The sequence below is a fragment of the Trachypithecus francoisi genome, unplaced genomic scaffold, assembly GCF_009764315.1.
Source record: "Trachypithecus francoisi isolate TF-2019V2 unplaced genomic scaffold, Tfra_2.0 Lachesis_group7, whole genome shotgun sequence".
Taxonomy (NCBI): Eukaryota; Metazoa; Chordata; class Mammalia; order Primates; family Cercopithecidae; genus Trachypithecus; species Trachypithecus francoisi.
Genome location: NW_022681472.1, coordinates 40797911 through 40818772, shown reverse-complemented (window position 1 = coordinate 40818772; position 20862 = coordinate 40797911). Strand labels below are relative to the sequence as shown.

The window sequence follows — 20862 nt, the reverse complement described above, 5'->3', positions numbered from 1 at the left end:
CTCGGCCTCCCAAAGTGTTGGGATTACAGGCATGAGCCACTGCGCCTGGCCAAAAATTAAGTTAATGGTAGCAAAGCATACAGATAAGTGCAGAACAGTGCCTGCTACATAATAACCAATCAATAAATGTTAGCTGCCATTATTATGCCACAGTAGATAAGATTCGATTTTTGAAATAGTATATACTCATAGCATGGCACTCACATGCCAGACCCTGTATTAAGGATACAGAGTCCTTACCAAGGCACGCAAGGAATATGAAGATTGGTAAGGATCTAATCTCAAACAAACTTGGGGGGGTAGAATCAAACAAGATTGATTTTTCATGAAAAAATGAATATGTAACTTGGGAAACACAGGCACAATAGGTTAAGTAAGAAGAAAAATGAAGTGTGTCCAAAGTCATAATGATAATTATTATTTTTCAATATTAAAGCCTCTATAGTTGAGAATAAGGGGAGGAAACCAGTAGCCTAAAATGTACCAATTCTATTACTGAAAGAACAACACACAAGTAATATAAGGGGAAGTTAATGAAAAATATAAAATAATGAATCCACAAGTACTGAAGTTTCTCAACATGAGAATTGTTACGAAAATTTTAAAGAATTAAAACATTTTTGAACACCTCTTAATCGGGGATCCAGTGGTCCAAAATTGAGTTTCAGGAAAGTCCATGAAAACTTTGAAATTATATACATTTGTTTTGAGTGTAAAAATGGGCTTGAGAAGACCTGTACAGATTTTTAGATACTGAAAAGGGTCTGACACCCCAAAAAAGTAGTACGTTAAGGAATAAGAATTAAAAAATTCATAACTGTTTCTTCCTCCAGAAGCATATAACAAATGATTTCACTTAAATCTGATCATAAAAAAATGAAATTTTCATTCATTCAAAAATAGCATTACATAAAATCTGGAAATCAGGAAGGAAAAAATAACCAATTTTCATCACTCCAATAAAATTCAAACACTTTTTGCTAATAAAAGCATGCACAATTTTTCTGGAACTCTGTATTTAAAATTATTCATACTACTTTTTCTTAATTTCTTAAATCATACCTGGTAAGTGTTATCTTCTGAGTGACTTTTGTCTACTTTAATTATTTCAGTCTTTGGCTTTTCTGATTCTTGTAACATAGGACAGTTCGCTAAAGATGAGCTTACATATAATTCTTTAAGGTAAGGTGGCTTCATTTTACGACTACAACTGTAAAGAATAAAACACAGCAAATCACTCAAAAAAGTGTGTTCACATTACTTTTCTCTAACATTTCTAGTTGTATATGCAAACAGCTTTTTAAAAAGAATATTAATAAAATTATAGTAACTTGGACAAACTGCTTTATAAATTTTATAATGGGTGTGCTCTGTTGATTAATGAGTGCCTCAAGATTTTAAAAAAGATAATGATTTCATAAATGTTCATTCAGGGTTTAACATTTTCAGGTAGGGTAGAATTCTTGGATATATCAGAATAATTTAAAAAGTACTATAGTAAGGTGATACCTAAGAACTTGAAAAGACAGTAAACAGAACTACTCTTTGGGAGTTAAAAGTTTAAAATCGACACATAATGGATCAAAGTTAATAGATTCTATCACTTGGTAGGACCAAAGAAATTCCAGGGTACGTCCTGGAAAAAAGTACAGTGTTTGAAGTGAACTGAATGCCTGTGTGTGTGTGTGTGTGTGTGTGTGTGTGTATACATGTAAAATGTAATTGGGTAGGTATGGAAGAATTAAACAACAAAATATGCTTTGCAAAAGGAGAATTACAGAGGCAAAAGTTTACTGTAACCATCCCAGAGTAGTCATTTCTGAACCACTTGTTATGGTGATCCCAATTACGAAAGTACAGACATCGGTTTCCCTTGTCCTTATGGCATTAAACACAATCATCTTATTCACATTTAATCCTAAACTCAGTGTCATCTGACTAGGACTTGGCTTTCCATCTAGATCTGCCTACAAAGAGAGAAAAGGCTAGTCATGTAGACTCAAGTGTACCAGTCTTATTTCCCACTGTAAATGAATGAAACTAAAACCACATACATTGTTTTTGATTGAACTAAACCTAGATTAAATGAAGGTATTCCAGTTCTAAGGTCAGTATTCTTTATGCTATGAGATATCTTCAGGTTTATACATTAATTTTGCAACTAAGGTACAGACATAGAGAAAAGGATCCTTTTATATACATTTACATGAATGTACTGACCAGATCAGAACCTACAAGGCTGAAAAATCAAATCTTCAACATTAGTAAAGTAACAAGTATCACCATGAGATAGCTTCGAAAAGCCAGCATTATTAACTTCTGTGTGCCTTAAATTTCTAAAACTAAAACAAGTACCTTACAAAAGAGTTGCAGTTTTTATTGTGGTGCTTAATAGTTTGAATGGTTTTGGCATAATACGGGATTTTTGATCTTCGAGGAACTTTTTTATTGCATTCTTTTCTGTTTCCATAGTCACTTTCAGAAGTTATATCTGTGTCTCTTTTTGGTCTGGGGTCTTTCTCAGGAACATTATCTATTGAATTACAAGTCTAGAATTTAAAAAGCCAACAAAGTTTGTTAAAAGTTCAGTATAAAAAAGATTGAAATTGGAAATTTTCTGAAATATTATGACTTGTTATATGATTAAGGGTTTATAAACTAGAAATGTTTGACATTAAAGACAGGGAATTAAGCTTCTGGTATGGGCAAGTAGGCGTCTACCATGTTGACTTTCCTGCAGATAACAATTATAAACTCTGGAAAAAATACAAACAAAACAAAAATAAAAACTACTTGAAGGCCTTAGAAAGTGAACAAAAGTAGGATTATTCTAGAGGGGAGGTGACACTTGGAAAATGGACCAGAATGAGGGTGTTTCTGTTTTTTATGGTTTTTAGTCTGAGAATGTACCACAATCAGTATTATGTAGAGAGTCTAAACCTCAGGTAGGAAAAACCAGACTTCTGGGCCTAAAGAACCAGAGGGCAGTATGAAGTGGACTGCAAGTGGCCCAGCAAAGAACAAAATAAATGAAATGAACTTTGAACTGCTATTTAAGATAAAAACATACAATCTGAGTCAAACCAAGTTAAATGCTTACTAAAAACAAAAATGTCAACACTCTTTGGAGGATTATAACCAAATCTAGAGTATCCACAACAAAACATTCATGATGTCCAGGATACACTTCAAAATTGCTCGCCATAGGAAGAACCAGGAAAATGACCTATTCTCAAGAGAAAATGGAGACCAAACCTGAGATGACTCAATGTTTGAATAAGCAAACAAGAACTTTAAAATAGTGATCAAATAGTGATGTTCAATGAGATAATAAGAAATACGCCTGTCATAAACAAAAAGACAAGAAAACTTGCTCAGAAATAGAACTATAAAAAAATAGAAATTCTATAACTGAAAAATACAATGTCTGAAGTAGAAACTGACTGAGATTAATAGCAGAATGAGACAATAAAGAAAGAGTATACGAACATGAAGCTAGCTCAATGGAAGTTATTCGATATGAAGAATACAGAAAAACAAATGTTGACAAAATGTACAGAGCCTTGGGGAATTTTGAGGCAATATCAAAAAGTCTACATGGAATCTGAAAAAGAGAGGAGAGAATGGAGCAGAATAAATATTGGAAGAAAGTTCCCGAATTAGGTGAAAACATAAAATTACAGATTCAGGAAGCATAGAGAAACCGGAAGTAGGATAAACACAAAGAAAACCATCCTTAGGTACAATGCAGTCAAACTGCTGAAAACAAACAGAGAAAAATTCTTGACAGTAGCCAAAGAAAAACGGCATATTACATACAAGAAATCAAGGATCTTGAATTCATTAACTTTGCAATCAAAACTATGGAGACCAGGGACAGTACTGAAAGAAAAAAAAATTGTCAATTGAGAACTCTATATTCAGTGAAAAAGTCCACAAAGACTAAAACTGAAACAGACTACTATCCACAGATGTAACACTACATTTGCTAAAGGAAGTTCAGACTGGAAGTCCTGGCTGAAGGAATATAACACTAGATGGAAATTTGAATCCTCAAGAAGAAATAAGAGCATCACAGTTGATTTATATATAGATAAATACAAATAATGTTTAAACATTTTACTTGAAGTGATACAGTATTAACTCTAAGTAGACTATTTCAAGTCTTTTTTTAGAGCATTCAGACCAAAACAAAACCTAAAGAATTGTGACTAAAAAACCAACATTATGAATTAAAACTGAATTATATCCCAGCACTTTGGGAAGCCAAGGCGGGTGGATCACCTGAGCTGGGGAGTTCAAGGCCAGCCTGACCAACATGGAGAAACCCCGTCTCTACTAAAAATACAAAATTAGTCGGGCATGCCTATAATCCCTGCTACTCAGGATGCTGAGGCAGGAGAATCGCTTAAACCCAGGAGGTGGAGGTTGAGGTGAGCTGAGATCATGCCATTGCATTTCAGCCTGGGCAACAAGAGTGAAACTCCATCTCAAAAAACAAAACAAAACAAAACAAAACAAAAAAACCTGAATTCTAAAAATTATCCAACAGAAAGTAGGAAAGGAAGAAAAATGAATATAAAACAGAGACAAACAGAAAACAAATAACAATAAAATGGTAGACTCTAATCTAACTTCATTAATGATTACAGTAAATTTTAACAGAGTCTTCAAAAGAAGTGATGGCCAGATGGGATTTAAAAACAAGACTCACTTTTATTCTGTCCACAAGACCCATTTTAATATAAAGACACAAACAGATTAAAAGTAAATGGATGCCACGATGAGGTATGTCTCTACACCCACTAGGATGGCTATAAAGAAAATGACATAAAAGAACAAGATAGCAAGGATGTGGAAAAACTGGAACCTTCATATACTGCTGCTGAAGATATAAAATAGTGCAGTTACTTTGGAAAGTCTGGTAGTTGCTCCAAAGGTTAAACATATGACCCAGCAATTCTTCTACTAGGTATATAGCCAAGAGAAATGAAAATCTATGTCTACACAAAAACTTATACATAAATATTCATAGAAATATCATAATAATCAAAAGTAGAGGCTACTCAAATGTCTATCACCTAACAAAAGGATAAATAAAATGTGGTATATCCATACAATGGAATAATTATTTGGTAATAAAAAGAAATGAAGTATTGATACATGCTACAATATGGATGAACCTTGAAAATATTATGCTAAGTGAAAGAAGCTAGTCACTAAAGGCTAAATATTATGATTTCATTTATATGAAATGTTCAAAATAGGCAAATCCATAGAGAAAGAAAATAGATTTGTGGTTGCTTAGGGTTGAGGGTGTAGGTAGAAGGAAATGAGCAATGACTGCTAATGGGTAGCACTGAATTGCACACTTCAAATGGGTGAACCACATGGTAAGTGAATAATGTATCTCAATAAGGCTGTTAAAGAGGAACATTTCATAATAATAAAAGAGTAACTTCATCAGAAAGACCAAGCAGTCATAAATGTGTATGTGTTTAATAACAGAGTTTTAAACATAAGAAGCAAATAAATAACTAAAGGGAGAAACACAAATCCATAATCACAGAGATTTAAACACTTCTTCATGCCGCAACTGATAGAACTAGATCAACCCCCTACCTCTACAAACAAAAAACCAAGCATCAGCAACTGATAGAATGGACAAAAAATGAGTAAAGACATGGTTCACCTGAAAATACTATCAATTATGCTGATTTAATTGTAGAATATACATTCTTTTTAAAAGCACAATGAATATCCACCTAGAAAAACCATATGCCAGGCTATAAAAAAACTCAATAAATTTAAAAAGATGGAAATTATTCAGAATATGTTCTCTGAACAAAATGGAAGTAAATCAGAAATCAAGGACCAATAACATATCTATAGAATGACAAATGGTTTAAAAATTAATAAAAGACATTTCTAAATATTTCTTGGATCAAGGAAGAAATCACAAAGGAAATTAGAAAAGTATTTATACAATAGCAAAAGCAAAACATACCAAAATTTGTGGCATGCAGCTAAAGCAGTGCTCAGAGGAATGTTTATGGCTTTAAATGATCATATTAGGAGATAAGTCTAAAATCAATGACCTAAGTATTTATATTAAGAAGTTATGGCTGGGGGCCGTGCCTTATGCCTATAATCCCAGCACTTGGGAAGGCAGAGGTGGGAGGATCGCTTGAGGCCAGGAGTTCGAGACCAGCCTGGGCAACATGGTGAAAGAAACTCTGTCTCTACTAAAATTACAAACATTAGCCGGGTGTGGCAGCACAGGCCTGTAATCCCAGCTATCTGGGAGGCTGAGGCAGGACAATCGCTTGAACCCAGGAGCCATGGAGGTTGTAGTGAGCTGAAATCAGACCACTGCACTCTAGCCTGGGTGACAGAGCAAGACGGTATTTAAAAAAAAAAAAAAAAAAAGGCACTAGAAAACAAACAGCAAAGTAAATTCACAGTAGAGGAGGAAAATAACCAGAAATCAAGAACACAGAAAACAAATATTAATCAAATTAACAAAGCCAAAAGTCTGTTCTCTGAAAAGATCATCAAAACCCCTTGCTAAACTAATCAAGCAAATAAATAAAAAATAAATAGAGAAAACACATATTACCAGTATCAGTAATGAAAGAGATTTTCATTACAGATCCTATATAAATTAAAAGTATAATAAGGGAATATAAACAATTTTATGCTGATAATGAGATGAAATGGACAAATTAACTGAAAAATACAAGTTACTAAAACTGACAAAGAAAAAAATAACCCGGAGCTAGATTCTACAGTTTGTAAGGTGATTCAATTTTTTTTTTTTCAAGAAATTCATTAAAGAAATTTAGTGAAAAGAAAAGCGTTTTCTACAAACGGCACTGAGATAACTGAAAATCCATATGGAAAAGAGTGAACCATATATGTACACAGATCTGAATGCAAAAGGTAAAACCATTAAAACTTTTAGAGGCTAACACAAGAGAATGTTGTTTTGGTATGCACAAAAGTTTTTAAAGTTGCAGAAAACAATGATCCTAAAAGGGAAAAAAATGATAAATTGGACTTTATCAAAATTAAACACTATTGTTTATCAAAAGACCAGTAAGGAAATGAATGTGAGATCCACAAACAGGGAGAAAATATTCATACTAGATATATTTGACAAAACACTGGTGTCTAGCATATATAATAAATTCCTACAACCTGGATAAACAACACAACTTAAAAATGGGCAAAAATTTTGAACAGGCATTCATAGACGATAAATATTCAATAAGCACACAAAAAACTGTCCAACATAACTAATCATTAGTGAAATGTAGATTAAAATCAGAACAAATATCATGATACTCCCACTAGAATGACTAAAATAAAAGCAATTGTAACCTCACCAAATATTGGTGGGGTGGCAGAAAAACTGGAACAGTCATACATTGTTAGTGAGAATGAAATAGAATAACCACTTTGGAAAAAGTTATCAATTTCTTATAAAACTGAACATACATCTACCCTATAACCCAGAAACTGCACTTCTGTTTACTGAAGAGAAACAAAGATACATATTTACAAAAAGATTATACAGTAATATTCATTGCAGCTCTACTCATAAACCTTGAATAACCCAGGTTATAAGCTAGGTTATAACCTTCAACAGGACAATGGAAAAGTAAAGTGTAATATATTCACAGAATGACATACTTCATAGAAATAAGTACTGATATACACAATAGCATGGATTTTTAAAAGGTTATGCTGAGTGAATGAAGCCTTACACAAAGAGTATACACTGTATGATTCCATTTATATCAGGTTCTCAAACAATATTAAATAATATGTGGTAGACTAAAAATCAGAAAAATGATTGCCTCTGAAGGCAGTAGAGGAGTGCTTGTGGGAGAGGCCATAGGGAACATGATAATGTTAACCTTCACAGAAGTTTGGATAACAGATATATGTATTCTCAATTCAGGAAATATGCAGACCTGTATTTCACATCAAAGAAAACACCTAAAAAATATTTAACTGTAATTAATGATATGCATGCTTAGTATTTAGGGAGAAATGTACTGATGTGTGTAATTTACTTTGAAATGTGTCATAAGATAGTTTGATGCACGAATAGATAGCTACATGACAAAATAAATGTAGTAAAACATTAAGTGTAGAATCTAGTTGGTGGATATATTGATATTCACTAAGAAATTCTTTCAAGTTTGCTGAAGAATAAAAATGCTCACAATAGAATGTTGGAGAAAAACTAAAATAAAGGCAAAACAGTTTTTCACAGATATAAAATTTCCCACTTCAACAGGGTAATTATGATTTTAAGTCCCATGATTAAGAAAAACAAATGTCTTTATTATAGTACAGCACATTGCAGTAATATTATGACTTTATAAGTTGATACTCGAGATGAAATCATTTGAGTTTAAGAACAGCTCAATGCAATTCAAACTACATGTGTACTCTTTACACCAAGATAGACAGTTAACAAGAAGTCATTTTCTTAAACATTTTAAATATACATAGCAGTGAATCGCCTTTCTTTCCAGATAGCTAGACTCCTGTTTTCGGTTAACAAAGTAGAAAGAACTAGCACTGTAAGTGAGAAGCATGACACAGTTGAAGAATTTGATTGGACATAAGGAGATATGAATTGGGAGCTCAACTATCTTGCAAATAAAGTACTTTTAAATAAGTGATTTAAATTCTGGAACTTCTTTTCTACAACACAGACAATAATACATTAATCTCTATCTACTTGATTGGGTTGTCATGAGAATAAAATGAGATCAGCCGATGAGAAACTGAAATGTTCACTTCACATTAAAGACATTAAAAACTTCAATCTAAGTTCTTTCATTGGTAGAAGAGTCAGCCATTAGAAAAGATGAAAGATGAAATCTGAGGAAATGGAGGAGTCCAAAAGTCCAGCCATACAGTATCGATGATGTCAAATAATATGTAGGCCAGCATTCTTGTCTCACTTCTATTACTATCTCCTTATTGGCTCAAACTGAAATCTCTATGGATTTCTGAAACACAGAATCCTCACAGCCTTATTCACTTTCACTCACCTAAGGCAGACCTCTTGTTTATCCAGCATTGTTAATATTATATAAATAATAGTTCAAGATTAAAAACCTCCTGAACCATAACCATTTCATAAGCATTTTCTACTCCTCCCCCCTTCCTAAATTTGAGAAAAAATTTTGACTAAGAAAATTTAGTTATAGAGGTTGGGCGTGGTGGCTCTTGCCTGTAATACCACTATTTTACGAGGCTGAGGTGGGAGGATCACTTGAAGCCAGGAGTTTGAGATAAGCCTGGGTAACAAAGCGAGACTCAGTCTCCACATAAAAAATTTAAAAATTAGCTAGGCACAGTGGCATGTGCCTATAGTCCCAGCTACTCAGGAGGCTGAGGTGGGAAGATTCTTGGGCCCAGGAGTTCGAGGCTGCAGTGAGCTATGCTCATGCCACCATACTCCAGCCTGGGTGACAGAGTAAGACCCTGACTCTAAAAAAAAAATTAGTAACAATAACTTAGTTACAAATTTTTCAGTTGAACTAACATTTGACTAATAGCCTCTTTGACCTATACCATTATCTTTCTATCCTACACCCAGCTAGAAGGGAAATAAAGTAATAATCTATTGCAGTCAGATAGTAGTGGTACCCAAGAGAATCACCGCCACTGTGGATGATAGTGAGAATGCTGGAGCGAGGGTTGGAGACCTGAATAGCAGTAAATTCTAGGAATTGTAGTTCATAAACGTAGCTCACAGATTCTAAAAACTAGAGATTCAGTAGCAGGGGTAAAAAAGGATTAACAGCTCAGGAAAGTATAGATTGATTAGGTGATGGTCCACTGGAAAATGAAATTGATACAGGAACTATGTAAATTAACCTGCCATTCAGCTGTAAGTTGTAGAGGTGATTTTGACCATTAATCCACTGAAGAGATCGTACAGGCCAAAGTATTCCTTTGCGTTAAGTAACACTGAGTCCAAAGAGTTTCCCCCTTGCTTATGGTGGAAATAAAAGGTGGGTGGAATGGAAGTAATGTGAAATACTGCAGAACAAGACAAAGAATTACATAATGAAGATGTAAAGGAAGACAAGTAAAATAAGTGAAAACTTTATGTTACCTTTTACTACCACTATGCAATAACAGAACTCTATTTCTGTAGAGGAAAACAAAAATATATGAACACTGATGCATTAAAATAGGTTGGTCAGCTAGTACATAATTTTTATTTTACATTTTCTTAACTATGTTTTCTTCAATAAACATGTCTACAGAGAAGTAGGAAAAATAGTTACTTCATTTAGAAGTTGTAAAATTTGATCATCTAATTTCTGAAGTTTTATCTCATTCTGCAAATCGCTTTCATGATTACTTTTCTCTGGCTCAGAAGACTGACACACGGACATAAAAGACGTCAACACAGCATCACTTGGTGGACTTGCAAACTGTTCCAAGGGAACTAACTCATCGACGGGTGCTGTTATCACTGGCATTCTATCAATGATCTATGACACAGAAACAAACCAAAATCCTTTTAATTTATATTCACTTATTGAAATTTGAAGGTATTTTTTATATTACAAAAAAATGTAAATACTATACCTCATCTTCACTTATATTTAGGGGAGAATCAGAAGAAACTAAATTATCCAAAAGACCTTCTAGGCACTGCAGCTGTGATGAATTTATTTCTGCCAAATTTACTGGTTCACCAAATATGTTCTTGCAATCCAGGATTCTAAGCTGTGGCAAAGTCTGGAGAATAACTGCTCTGTACCCTTGGAAACAAATCATTCAAAATGAAAACTTAAATATTTAAAAAAGTCAATTATTTCTAGAATAAACTAAATTTATCAGCTACCAGATATATCCCCCAGAATAGTTTCAGAAGGCAAATAATAAACTTGTTACTTACTCAACTTCTCCAGCATGTAATCATTAAAATACAAATCATTACATATAAAAGAAACAAAACACTTCTCCTCCACTCTCCATCCCTCTCAAATAACCCTCCTGATGAAGTTCAAAAAGTGAAAATAGCTATCTCTAAAAAATTACTTTAAATATATAATGCATAAAACCAGCAGAAATTTATTCTAGGAAGGAAGCTAAACATGTCTTTTATTTTTTAATATGATTAACATAAACAACATAAATGAACATAAAGCAGGATGATGTGGATAATGACCAAAATGCCAGAATTTCCCTAGTGAGGTCTCAGCATTAGCAAAATATCCCCCTTCTTCTCTTTTAAATTACACATAACTAATATTAAAGCAGGTAAACTATCAAGTAATGAAGAATAATATGTATATTTTCCCTAAGAACAATTAAATCTGACAAATTAACATTCGTTTGGTACTAACGTTAACATGAGCACCTTAATCCTGCGTAAATGTAATTTTAAAACTAAGTATTTCTAATAAAGGCCAACGAAGTGGTTGGAAGAATTCCAAAAGTAAGAAAGAAGTCTGGCAACTTAGAAATCTTGAAGGAAGAATAGTTATTTCAGCAATAAGTTACCTTTCAATTCTGAAGGGAGGGTGACTGTATTGAGAGAAGTACCTAATTTAGGAAAAAAGGTGAAAAACAAAGATTCGAATTGTAGAAACCAGAGGTTCTTGAGACAAGATTATTTTTTTAAAAATCCAACCTGAAGGTTTAGCAGAGAAAAGAAAAATGCAAGGCTTTAGAAATATGGTTTTCTTTCCAGGAAAGGGTTTCCTCAGAAAACTCTCAAATCTGTCCCGATTTTCAGGGAAACTTTATGGAAAACAATAGGAAATATTTTTCACCTTCGGAAAACAATTATCATATATATCAGATTTTCTTCTGTGAAATGAAATTAGCAACACAGGTTTCCATGCTGCAAAAAGCCTTCTTATAATTGCGTATGAATAATAAAATGAAGCCTCTGTAGCTAACTTGTATTCAAGCAGATCTTTAGAATGTATATTCACATTCTACACATTTCTCTCTTATTGTTTGGTTAAGCAATATGAGATAAGTGAGTTCTAGAAATGATAGTCTGGTCTGCTTTATCTTTGTCAACTTGATTAATTCCCAATTAGTTCAAATAGCATTTCAGCAGCACCAGCATCTGTATATATTAAACTTTCTTAAAACAAAATCATTTATTAATAATGTAATAAATTCACATAATATGAAATTCAAAATGAACACAGTGAAAAATTTTCTCATTCCTTAATCTCTAGTTACCCAGTTGCCTTTCCTGGAGTTAGCCAATGTTATAATTTTTTTAAAGCGTGTATTCTTCTAGATGTTTTATGTACATACTGAGCACACACATACATACGTGCATACATATATATGTATGTAAATATTTGTGTCTGTGTATGTGTGTTACCCTTTTCACACAAATGGTGGCCTACTGTATGCAGTACTTTACAACCTGCTTTTCATCCTCTCAATGTATCTTGGACATAATTGTCCATTAGTAGATAAAGAGATTCTATATTCTTTATTGTGGCTGCATAATATTATACTATTATTAATAGAATATACCATAATGATTTGAGGCATTCACTTATTAAATATGAAGCTGCCTAAATAGCAGAATCACTGAACTGTTCATCTTGTGTTCTGTAACAGTCATTAGTCTTAATACAGTAATTTTATTTGTAACCATGTTTTCCCCAATATAGAAAATATTGTAAAGCTGAAGACTAAAATGAGGTCACAAATGCCAATTTCAGGAAAATAAAGAAGCTCTGAATATTAACTATTAGAAAAAATATTAAATTAATTGTTCTTACCTGGTAGTCGACAGACAGGATTATCATCTCCATCTTTCTCCAAAATAAGATTAGTCAGGAAGTGCAATCCTATCGTACACTGAAGTAAGTGATGGATACTATCTATACAATTACTGTGTAGATCAATATACCTAAGTTTATGCTTAATTCCATGAAGGGGAATCAACCCTGCAATAGGAAAATAATTCTTTAAATGCCACAGCAATAGTCTTTCCAATAGCTAATTAGAAATAGTGGCTAGATAGGTTATACTTTTAGAGGCAAACCGGCAGCATCAATAAGATCTTGCTGTGAACAGCTATATCTAATGAATAGGCTATTGGTAAAGTTAATTGTTGTTTTGAAGAAACAAAAGTTTAACATTTCTTTGAGGCTTTAGTCCCCGAGGTTCCTGGGCTCTGGTTCTCTTCAAAACAAAATAAATCAAAAGAACTTCCCCAGGTGGATGCACACACTCATATGAGAAAAAGGTAAAGCAATGGCTTTAGGCTGCCTCAACACATCAGTCTTGATTAGCAGACATAAGCAAACCCTGTAGTACACTTCAATTTTGTTGGTTTGAATATAAATACATTAGCATTCATTTAATTCCCTGGTAATATTTCTCACACAAGCTTATCTAGAACATTTTGTAGCAGTTCCTATTGGTGCCTGGCCCAACTTGGACTTCAGCTGCAGCTGTCATGGACGAGTACTAATTGTACAATGGCAGTGTACCCTTCAAGTGCTTACAGTTTCTTTATCTGCCTCAGAACTTTCTCTAAAATGGAGAAATCATATAAAAAGCTATGTAATCATATGAACGTTCATGGACAGGTGTTTGAGTGGACACATTTTAATTTCTCTTTGGTAAACACCTAAGAGTCAGACTGCACAATTATATTTAAGGGTTATGTTTGCCATTATAACAATAACAAACTGTCAAACTCAGCCAGGCACAGTGACAGCCAGTACAGGCTCACGCCTGTAGTCTTAGCACTTTGGGAGGATGAGGTGACTTGAGGCCAGGAGTTCAAGACCAGCCTGGCCAACATGGTGAAACCCCGTCTCTACTGAAAATATAAAAAATTAGCCGGGCATGGTGGAGCATGCCTGTAGTCCCAGCTACTCAGGAGGCTGAGACAGGAGAATCGCTGGAACCCACGAGGCAGAGGGTGCAGTGAGCCAGGATCACACCACTGCACTCCAGAGCGAGACTCTATCTCAAATTAAAAAAAAAAACAAAACTTCCTTCCCAAAGTGGTTGTACCATTTTAAATCTACCAGCAATGTATGCAAGTTTCAACTGCTTCACAATCTCACCAGCACTGTCACTGTTTTAGCTATTCTAGGAGTGAAATGGTATTGTGGTTTTAATTCGTAGTTCATTAATCACTAAGGATTCCAACTATTTTTTTTTTCATGGCTTATTTGCCATTTATGTATCTTCTTGGTGAAGTGTCTGTTCAAATCTTTTGCTGATTTTTTGGGGGGTTGTTTTTCTTCCCCACTATAATGTAAGCTCTGTAACTTATCTTACTTATTGTTGTTGGTTTTTCCATCACTATAAGACAGTATTTGATATAGTGATCTTCATAAACACATACTGAGAGAATGAACTATCTTATTCATTCACATTCTTTAGATAAGGAAATTGCATCCAAAGAGTAAACACCTCGCTCATCATTACATAGTAATTAATGACAAGGCCAGGGTTGAAACTTAGTTCCTTTTTTTTTGAGATGGAGTTTCGCTCTTGCTGCCCAGGCTGGAGTGCAACACCGCAATCTCGGCTCACCGCAACCTCTGCCTCCTGGGTTCAGGCGATTCTCCCACCTCAGCCTCCTGAGTAGCTGAGATTACAGGCATGTGCCACCACGTCCGGCTAATGTTGTATTTTTAGTAAAGACGGGGTTTCTCCATGTTGGTCACGCTGGTCTCGAACTCCCAATCTCAGGGACCCACCCGCCTTGGCCTCCCAAAGTGCTGGGATTACAGGCATGAGACACCGTGCCAGGTGAAACTCAGTTCTAATACTTCATGTCTTTAGAGGAAAAAAGGTTTTACAAAATTAAAATACAGTTGCTACTTCAGCTTAAGGGTACAGACTAGGTCTTTTTATTTTTTGTATAGTAAGCAGCTGGCACAGGGTAGTGTTCTTTTAGTGGGGAGAAGAGTCAACCAATGAATGAGATTGTTTCAAATATTGATAAGGATTGTGAAGATATTAGAGGAATTCTGCTAGTTCTAGCAAATAATTCTAAGAATAGTCATGAAACTGTTCAACTTATCAGCTGCATCACTTTAATCAATTAAAAAAGGCAACACTTTTAAAATCTTCTTAGCTGTATTACAGATAAAAAGAAAATATCATTTTATTTGCTCCTTAACTTGCAACAGCCTTTGGAATGCGGCATGTCACTGTTCAACATGGTAGCCATTAGCTACATGTGGCTTTTTATTTTCTAAGTAAAATTAAATAAAATTACAAATTCAGTCCTTAAGTTGCACTAGTTATATTTCCAGTGCTCAATAACCACATTTGGCTACTGGCTACCATACTAAACACAGATTAGAACATTTTTACCACTGTGAAAGTTCTATTGGAACTATTCTTCTCTATATAACAGTACATTGACTAATTGGCTAAAATTAAAACATATTCCCTTAAACTGGATCCTTTCCAATCAAGTTTTTCCTGCTACTGATTACCTTGGTTTTTACTTCTAAATTTTGTACTCAGCTGTGGTTCTGGCACCAACAAAACAGAATTATGACTGGAATACACTCTGTAGATGAGCTCTTTGGCTAAAAATTAGATTAATATCCAGAGATTTCCAACATGCTTAGCTGAGCTGTTAACTTACCACATGTGACAAAATATTTAGCATACAGAAAACATAAGCATTTCTACTTACCACTAAGATCATTTATGTGGTTGTATGATAAATTTAGTCTAGTCAGATTAATTAGTTCTTCAAGTCCTAAAAAAAAGTAAAATAAAATAAAGCCTTTATAAAATTTAAATAATTAATTAGAGAGATATAGCATTACAATGTTATTTCAGACTGTTCCAGTCTGGTAACAGCGAAATCACTTTTATTGGCATTTAGAAAAAAACAGAATTTTTAAAAAATTGACACTTTTTTGGAGAAAATATTTTGTATAATGAGTTTCGGACTCAATTTTTAAGAGTTTCTGATAACATTTATTCCATTCTTTTGGGAAAAAAATGGACCTAAATCATTTTCCTTATGTTAAGTGTTATATGAAAATCGCTTACAAACCTTCTACTTTTGTAATCAAATTGCAGGACAAATTTAATGTGCAAAGTTTTGTCAGTGTGTTTAGCCCTTCAATTCGACTTATTTGATTAGATGACAGATCTAGATGTCGTAAATTCCAAATATGATCAATGGCTTTGATCTTGGAGATGTTATTGCAATGAAGATTGACGGCATGAAGAGTTGAATCTAAAGATAATTCTGATATGCTACAAAACAAAATATATATTATAAAAAAACAAAATAGGTTTTAAAAGCATGACCAAATAACTAAAATTAACCAAACAGCATGTAGATACCAAATATGTGCTTTATTCATTCTAGAATGAAATCTTTCCTATTTGTTACATTCCTTTAAAATGTCTCACAAAATACGGTGCTTCTTACAACATAACCAAGTATTTTGGATTATTTACAAACAAGAAACCGCTCAATGGAGACAAGTGACAGTGGGCATTTCTAACTCCTATGTGCAGTCATCAGCATATATTGAAGGCAGTGCTGAATAATAGTCAATAACTTAATATCCCAGTTCGAATCTGCATTCTATCACAGTTTTGCTGTGTAATTTGAGCAAATGACAACCTAAGCCTCAGTTTTCTGACCTCAATTAATTCTCAGAATAACTCTAAGCAGTGGGTATCTTAAGGATACCGAAGTTTATAGAAATTAAATAGCTTGACCAAATTCTTGCAGTTATGTTAACAGATTGTATGTAAATCCAGATCTCATGCTGGAGATTGTAACTTTATTTTCTTCTTCGTGTGCAATAGCTATTTAATCCACAGTCTATTGCATTTTCAAAAAGAAACCACGTTATTGCAATTTCTATTGAAAAAGTCCCTATCCTCCCTCGTTGAAAGTTAATGGATCTCCCCTAAACAGAACTCATCTCTTCACTCCAATTACTATTTATAACTGAATCTTCTCCTGAAGATAGTAGTTTCAGGAACACAAACTACAGTGCACACGGTTTGGAGTTGCTGGATGGGAGATACAGCCAGGAATAGGGACACACAATGTCATGGGCATCTGCTGTAGGTTCAGTAGCGGCTATCTTACAGCTGTAGGAAACCTAACTCTGACAGCAGGGAAGCATTTGCAAATTTCAGACTAGTAACCTTTAAATGTGACTATCTGGAGCATTTCGCAATTATCCCGCCCTGTCATTTACTTGAGTTCTTTCTTAGTGCCAGACCTTATGCTATCAACACATGCTCTTAATGACAGTCATTTATTTTCTGACACATTTGTTTCTCGACATTAATAATGTGCAGATAATGTGAGATCGTAGAAAAAGCACAGTGAAATTAGACGGAAAATGGGTTTGAATCCGAACTTAATGCTTTACGAAGTGTTTAAAGATGAACAAATTGTCAATAGACTCTGAGTCTCATTCATCACTTGTAAATGAGAAAAATTACTACCTTGTAGAATTACCGTGAGGATTAGTGATAATGTATATAACATGCACACACAGATGGCATTCAGTAAATGGCAGCTAGTATTAAATAGAAATGTAAAATGTCCCTTGAACACCATCTTCTTGGGATCATCTGGCAAAGTTTAAATCAGAATCCAGAACAAGATGCTTAATTATCAGTAGCAAAGTTCGCGTAGAGGACACGCTACAAAGGAACAGCATATGCAAAGGCACAGAGAAGTCTGCTATGGAACTACCTGTAGCTCAGTACAGCTAAATAAAGTGTAAGTGGAGAAATGTTAAGAGTCGAGACTAAAGGCCTCAAATGCAGGAGGAGACCTGCTTTACAGAATTGCAGAACCAAGTGCTTCATACGCCTTGCACAAGTCGGGGCTTTGAGAGAGGGAAACGGTGAGCTAAATATAGTAAGTTTAGTACTTTCAAAAAGTATATGAATATATGTATTGCAGTGTTCTGTAACGGACAAATGATTTCGAATGGAGGCAAGGAGAACTGAGGCAAAACTAACAGGCAGCTGCGACTGCCCGCTCATAGCTGCCAGATACACTATCCTGCAGGTTTTTTTTCAGAGCGAAGAAGAGGAAAGACGAGAGAACACGAGAAAACCAACAATTAAACGGCAAGCAAAGGAATAAGTAAGCAAAACCAGGAGAAGGAAACAGTGGTCATAAGCTGGTGGAGGGCAAGGTCCTGGGGCAGTTTCAAGGCTAAGCAGAGTCGTGTGAAATGCTGGGCAGGAGACACGGGCGGGAAGACATCCATGGCTCATTCAACCTGGCACTTCGGCAGAGCAGTTTTGGAGAAGTGGGGAGGTCGAAAGCCAGACTGCGTTCACTTATGGTCTTGGTAAAGCAGTGCCGCGCCTCTGCTCCGCTGTCGCCGCCAGCCACCCACGGCCCCGGCCCTGGGGAATGCGCGGGTCGCTCCCAGCTGCGGAACGCCCTTTACCTCTGCAAGCCTTTGTCCATGAAGCATACATCCCCGTAGCTGCTGCCGCCGTCTTCGTTTTCCACTTCCGCCTCCGCCGCCGCCGCCGCCTCCATAGCACCGGCGACGGGAAGCGGGGTCTTAACCGGCACCCAGCGAGGGGTCCCTGAGCTTAGGACACGCCTCCCGGAAGCGCGGGAGTGCGGCCCGAGGGGGCGGAGCGAGGACCCACCCTCCAACTGACAGCCGGGAACTTTCCCGCCCTGACGGTGCCGCGAAACTGGAATCCTCGTCCCAACCGTGGACTTTTTACCCTTTTACGGCATCTGCGAGTGCGACTCTTCAACTTGCTGTAAAGTGAAACTGCTTCCTGGGCGTGTAGGAGTTGGAGAATGAATGGATTTGTCTTGTGTACCTAGTAGCCGACTGACTTCTGAATGCGGTTTTCACAGCGGTTTGGCTTTACGTTCCTTTACATAGTCTTACATACCTATAAATTGTTTCACTGGCCGTTGCACCTCCTGTTGATTCTTTGAACATTTGTGGGATGCCTGACTGTATGTCAGTCACTTCCCTGTATGAGGAAGAAAAAGATGAAACTTATTCTTGTTCCTGGAAACATTCACAGTTCAATAGAGGAAACAGAATTGCCATACAGTATGACGAATGCTAAGAATAACACAAGGACATCTAAACCAACTCTAGAGTGATATGGGTAGTGGGTACGTTTTCTAAAGGAAGTGATTGATGACTGAATAGAGTCTTGCTGGGTCAAGGGGAGCTCTGGATGAATGGCATTACAGGTGGGAAAGCAATACCTGTATGAGGTCAAATAACCCTCCTGGCTAGATTGCTTCCTAAGGCATAGTAATATTTTAAAACGGAGAAAATGGTGCAGTAGTCCATTTGAAGTGGTCTATTTCCTTTTGAAATAACTCATACAGACAAAAATAAAAAAGATGTTTTAAAAAATGAGCAAAGCCCACATGACATATAGGACCCCATAAAGTGACCAAATATTCAAAATTTTGGAGTCTCAGAAGGCAAAGAGAAAACAATAGAGTTAGAAAAACGGTTCAACAAAATACTATATGAAAACTTCCCAAGTCTAGCAAGAGATTTAGACACCCAGGCACAGGGAGGCCCAAAGATTCCCAAACAGATACAATGAAAAAAGGTTTTCTTAAAAAAAAAGATTCATCTTATTTTTTATTTAGATTCAGGGGGTACATGTGCGGGTTTGTTACATAAGTATTTTGCATGATGCTGAGTTTGTGGCGTCTAATGATCCTGTAACCCAAATAGTAAATACAGTACTTGATAGGTGGTTATTCAACTTTTGTCTTCTCCCTTTTGGAGCCCCCAGTGTCTATTGTTCCCATCTTTGTGTTCATGTGTATCCAATGTTTAGCTGCCACTTAGAAGTGAGAACATAGTATTTGGTTTTCTGTTTCAGTGTTAATTCACTTAGGATAATGGCCTTCAGCTTCATCCATATTGCTGCAAAGGACATGATTTTGTTCTTTTTTATGGCTGCATGTTGGTGTATATGTGCCACATTTTCTTTATCCAGGCTATCATTGATGGGCATCAGGGTTCATTCCATGTCTTTGCTACTGTGCTGCAATAAACATAGGAATGCAGGTGTCTTTTTGGTGAAATAATTTATTTTTCTTTGGCTAGATACCTGGTCATGAGATTCCTGGGTTGAATGGTAATTCTATTTTTAGTTCTTTGTGAAATCAACAAACTGCTTTCCACCGTGGCTGCAATTTGCATTCCCACTGATGGTGTGTAAGCATTCCTTTTTCTCTGCAACCTCACCAACATCTCATATTTTCTGACTTTTTAATAAAAGCCACTCTGCTGCGAGGTGATATCTCATCATAGTTTTGATTTGCATTTCTCTGATTATTAGTGATGTTGAGCATTTAAAAAATATGTTTATTGGCTGCTTGCATGTCTTTTTTTGCAAAAAAGCAAAGAAAAAGTCTCCTTTATGGCCCATTGTAGTCAAACTGTTAAAAGTCAAATACAAAGAATTCTGAAAACGGCAAGAGAAAAATTAGTCATTTATAAAGGAACCCTCAACAGACTAACAGTGGATTTCTCACCAAAAACTTTACAAGCCAGCAGAGACTGGGATGATAAATTCAAAGCGCTGAAAGAAAAAAAAAAAAAGCCAACCAAGGACACTGTAATCAATAAAGTTATCCTTCATAAACGAAGGAAAAATAAAGGCTTTCCAAGATAAGCAAAAGCTGAGGAATTCATCACCAGTCGACTGGACCTACAAAAATGCTCATGGTAGTCCTACATATGGAAACAAAAGGACAATATTTACCAGCATGAAAACACAAATATAGAAAGTCTACTGGTAGATCAAACACACAAATGAGAAAGAGAAAGGACTCAAATGTTACCA

General features: G+C 35.4%; 1 protein-coding gene across 5 annotated transcripts in view; it reads right to left on the bottom strand.

The window, feature by feature from the left end:
- Positions 1-18908, bottom strand: part of LRRCC1 (leucine rich repeat and coiled-coil centrosomal protein 1) — a 40996-nt gene extending 22088 nt beyond the window's left edge. Inside the window, exons 1-9 of one of the 5 annotated variants that reach the window (XM_033202444.1) lie at positions 18459-18908; positions 16070-16275; positions 15701-15766; positions 12804-12971; positions 11551-11592; positions 10630-10805; positions 10323-10532; positions 2356-2549; positions 1063-1210 (exon numbers count right to left, since the gene is read on the bottom strand). In XM_033202444.1, coding sequence (XP_033058335.1) covers positions 1063-1210; positions 2356-2549; positions 10323-10532; positions 10630-10805; positions 11551-11592; positions 12804-12971; positions 15701-15766; positions 16070-16275; positions 18459-18553 — 1305 coding nt within the window. In that variant the 5' untranslated portion in view covers positions 18554-18908. Of the gene's footprint in view, positions 1-1062; positions 1211-2355; positions 2550-3489; positions 3623-10322; positions 10533-10629; positions 10806-11550; positions 11593-12803; positions 12972-15700; positions 15767-16069; positions 16276-18458 lie in introns of those variants that run through there. The other 4 variants (XM_033202446.1, XM_033202445.1, XM_033202448.1 and 1 more) reach the window with 4 other exon arrangements.
- Between the last annotated feature and the right edge of the window lie 1954 nt (positions 18909-20862).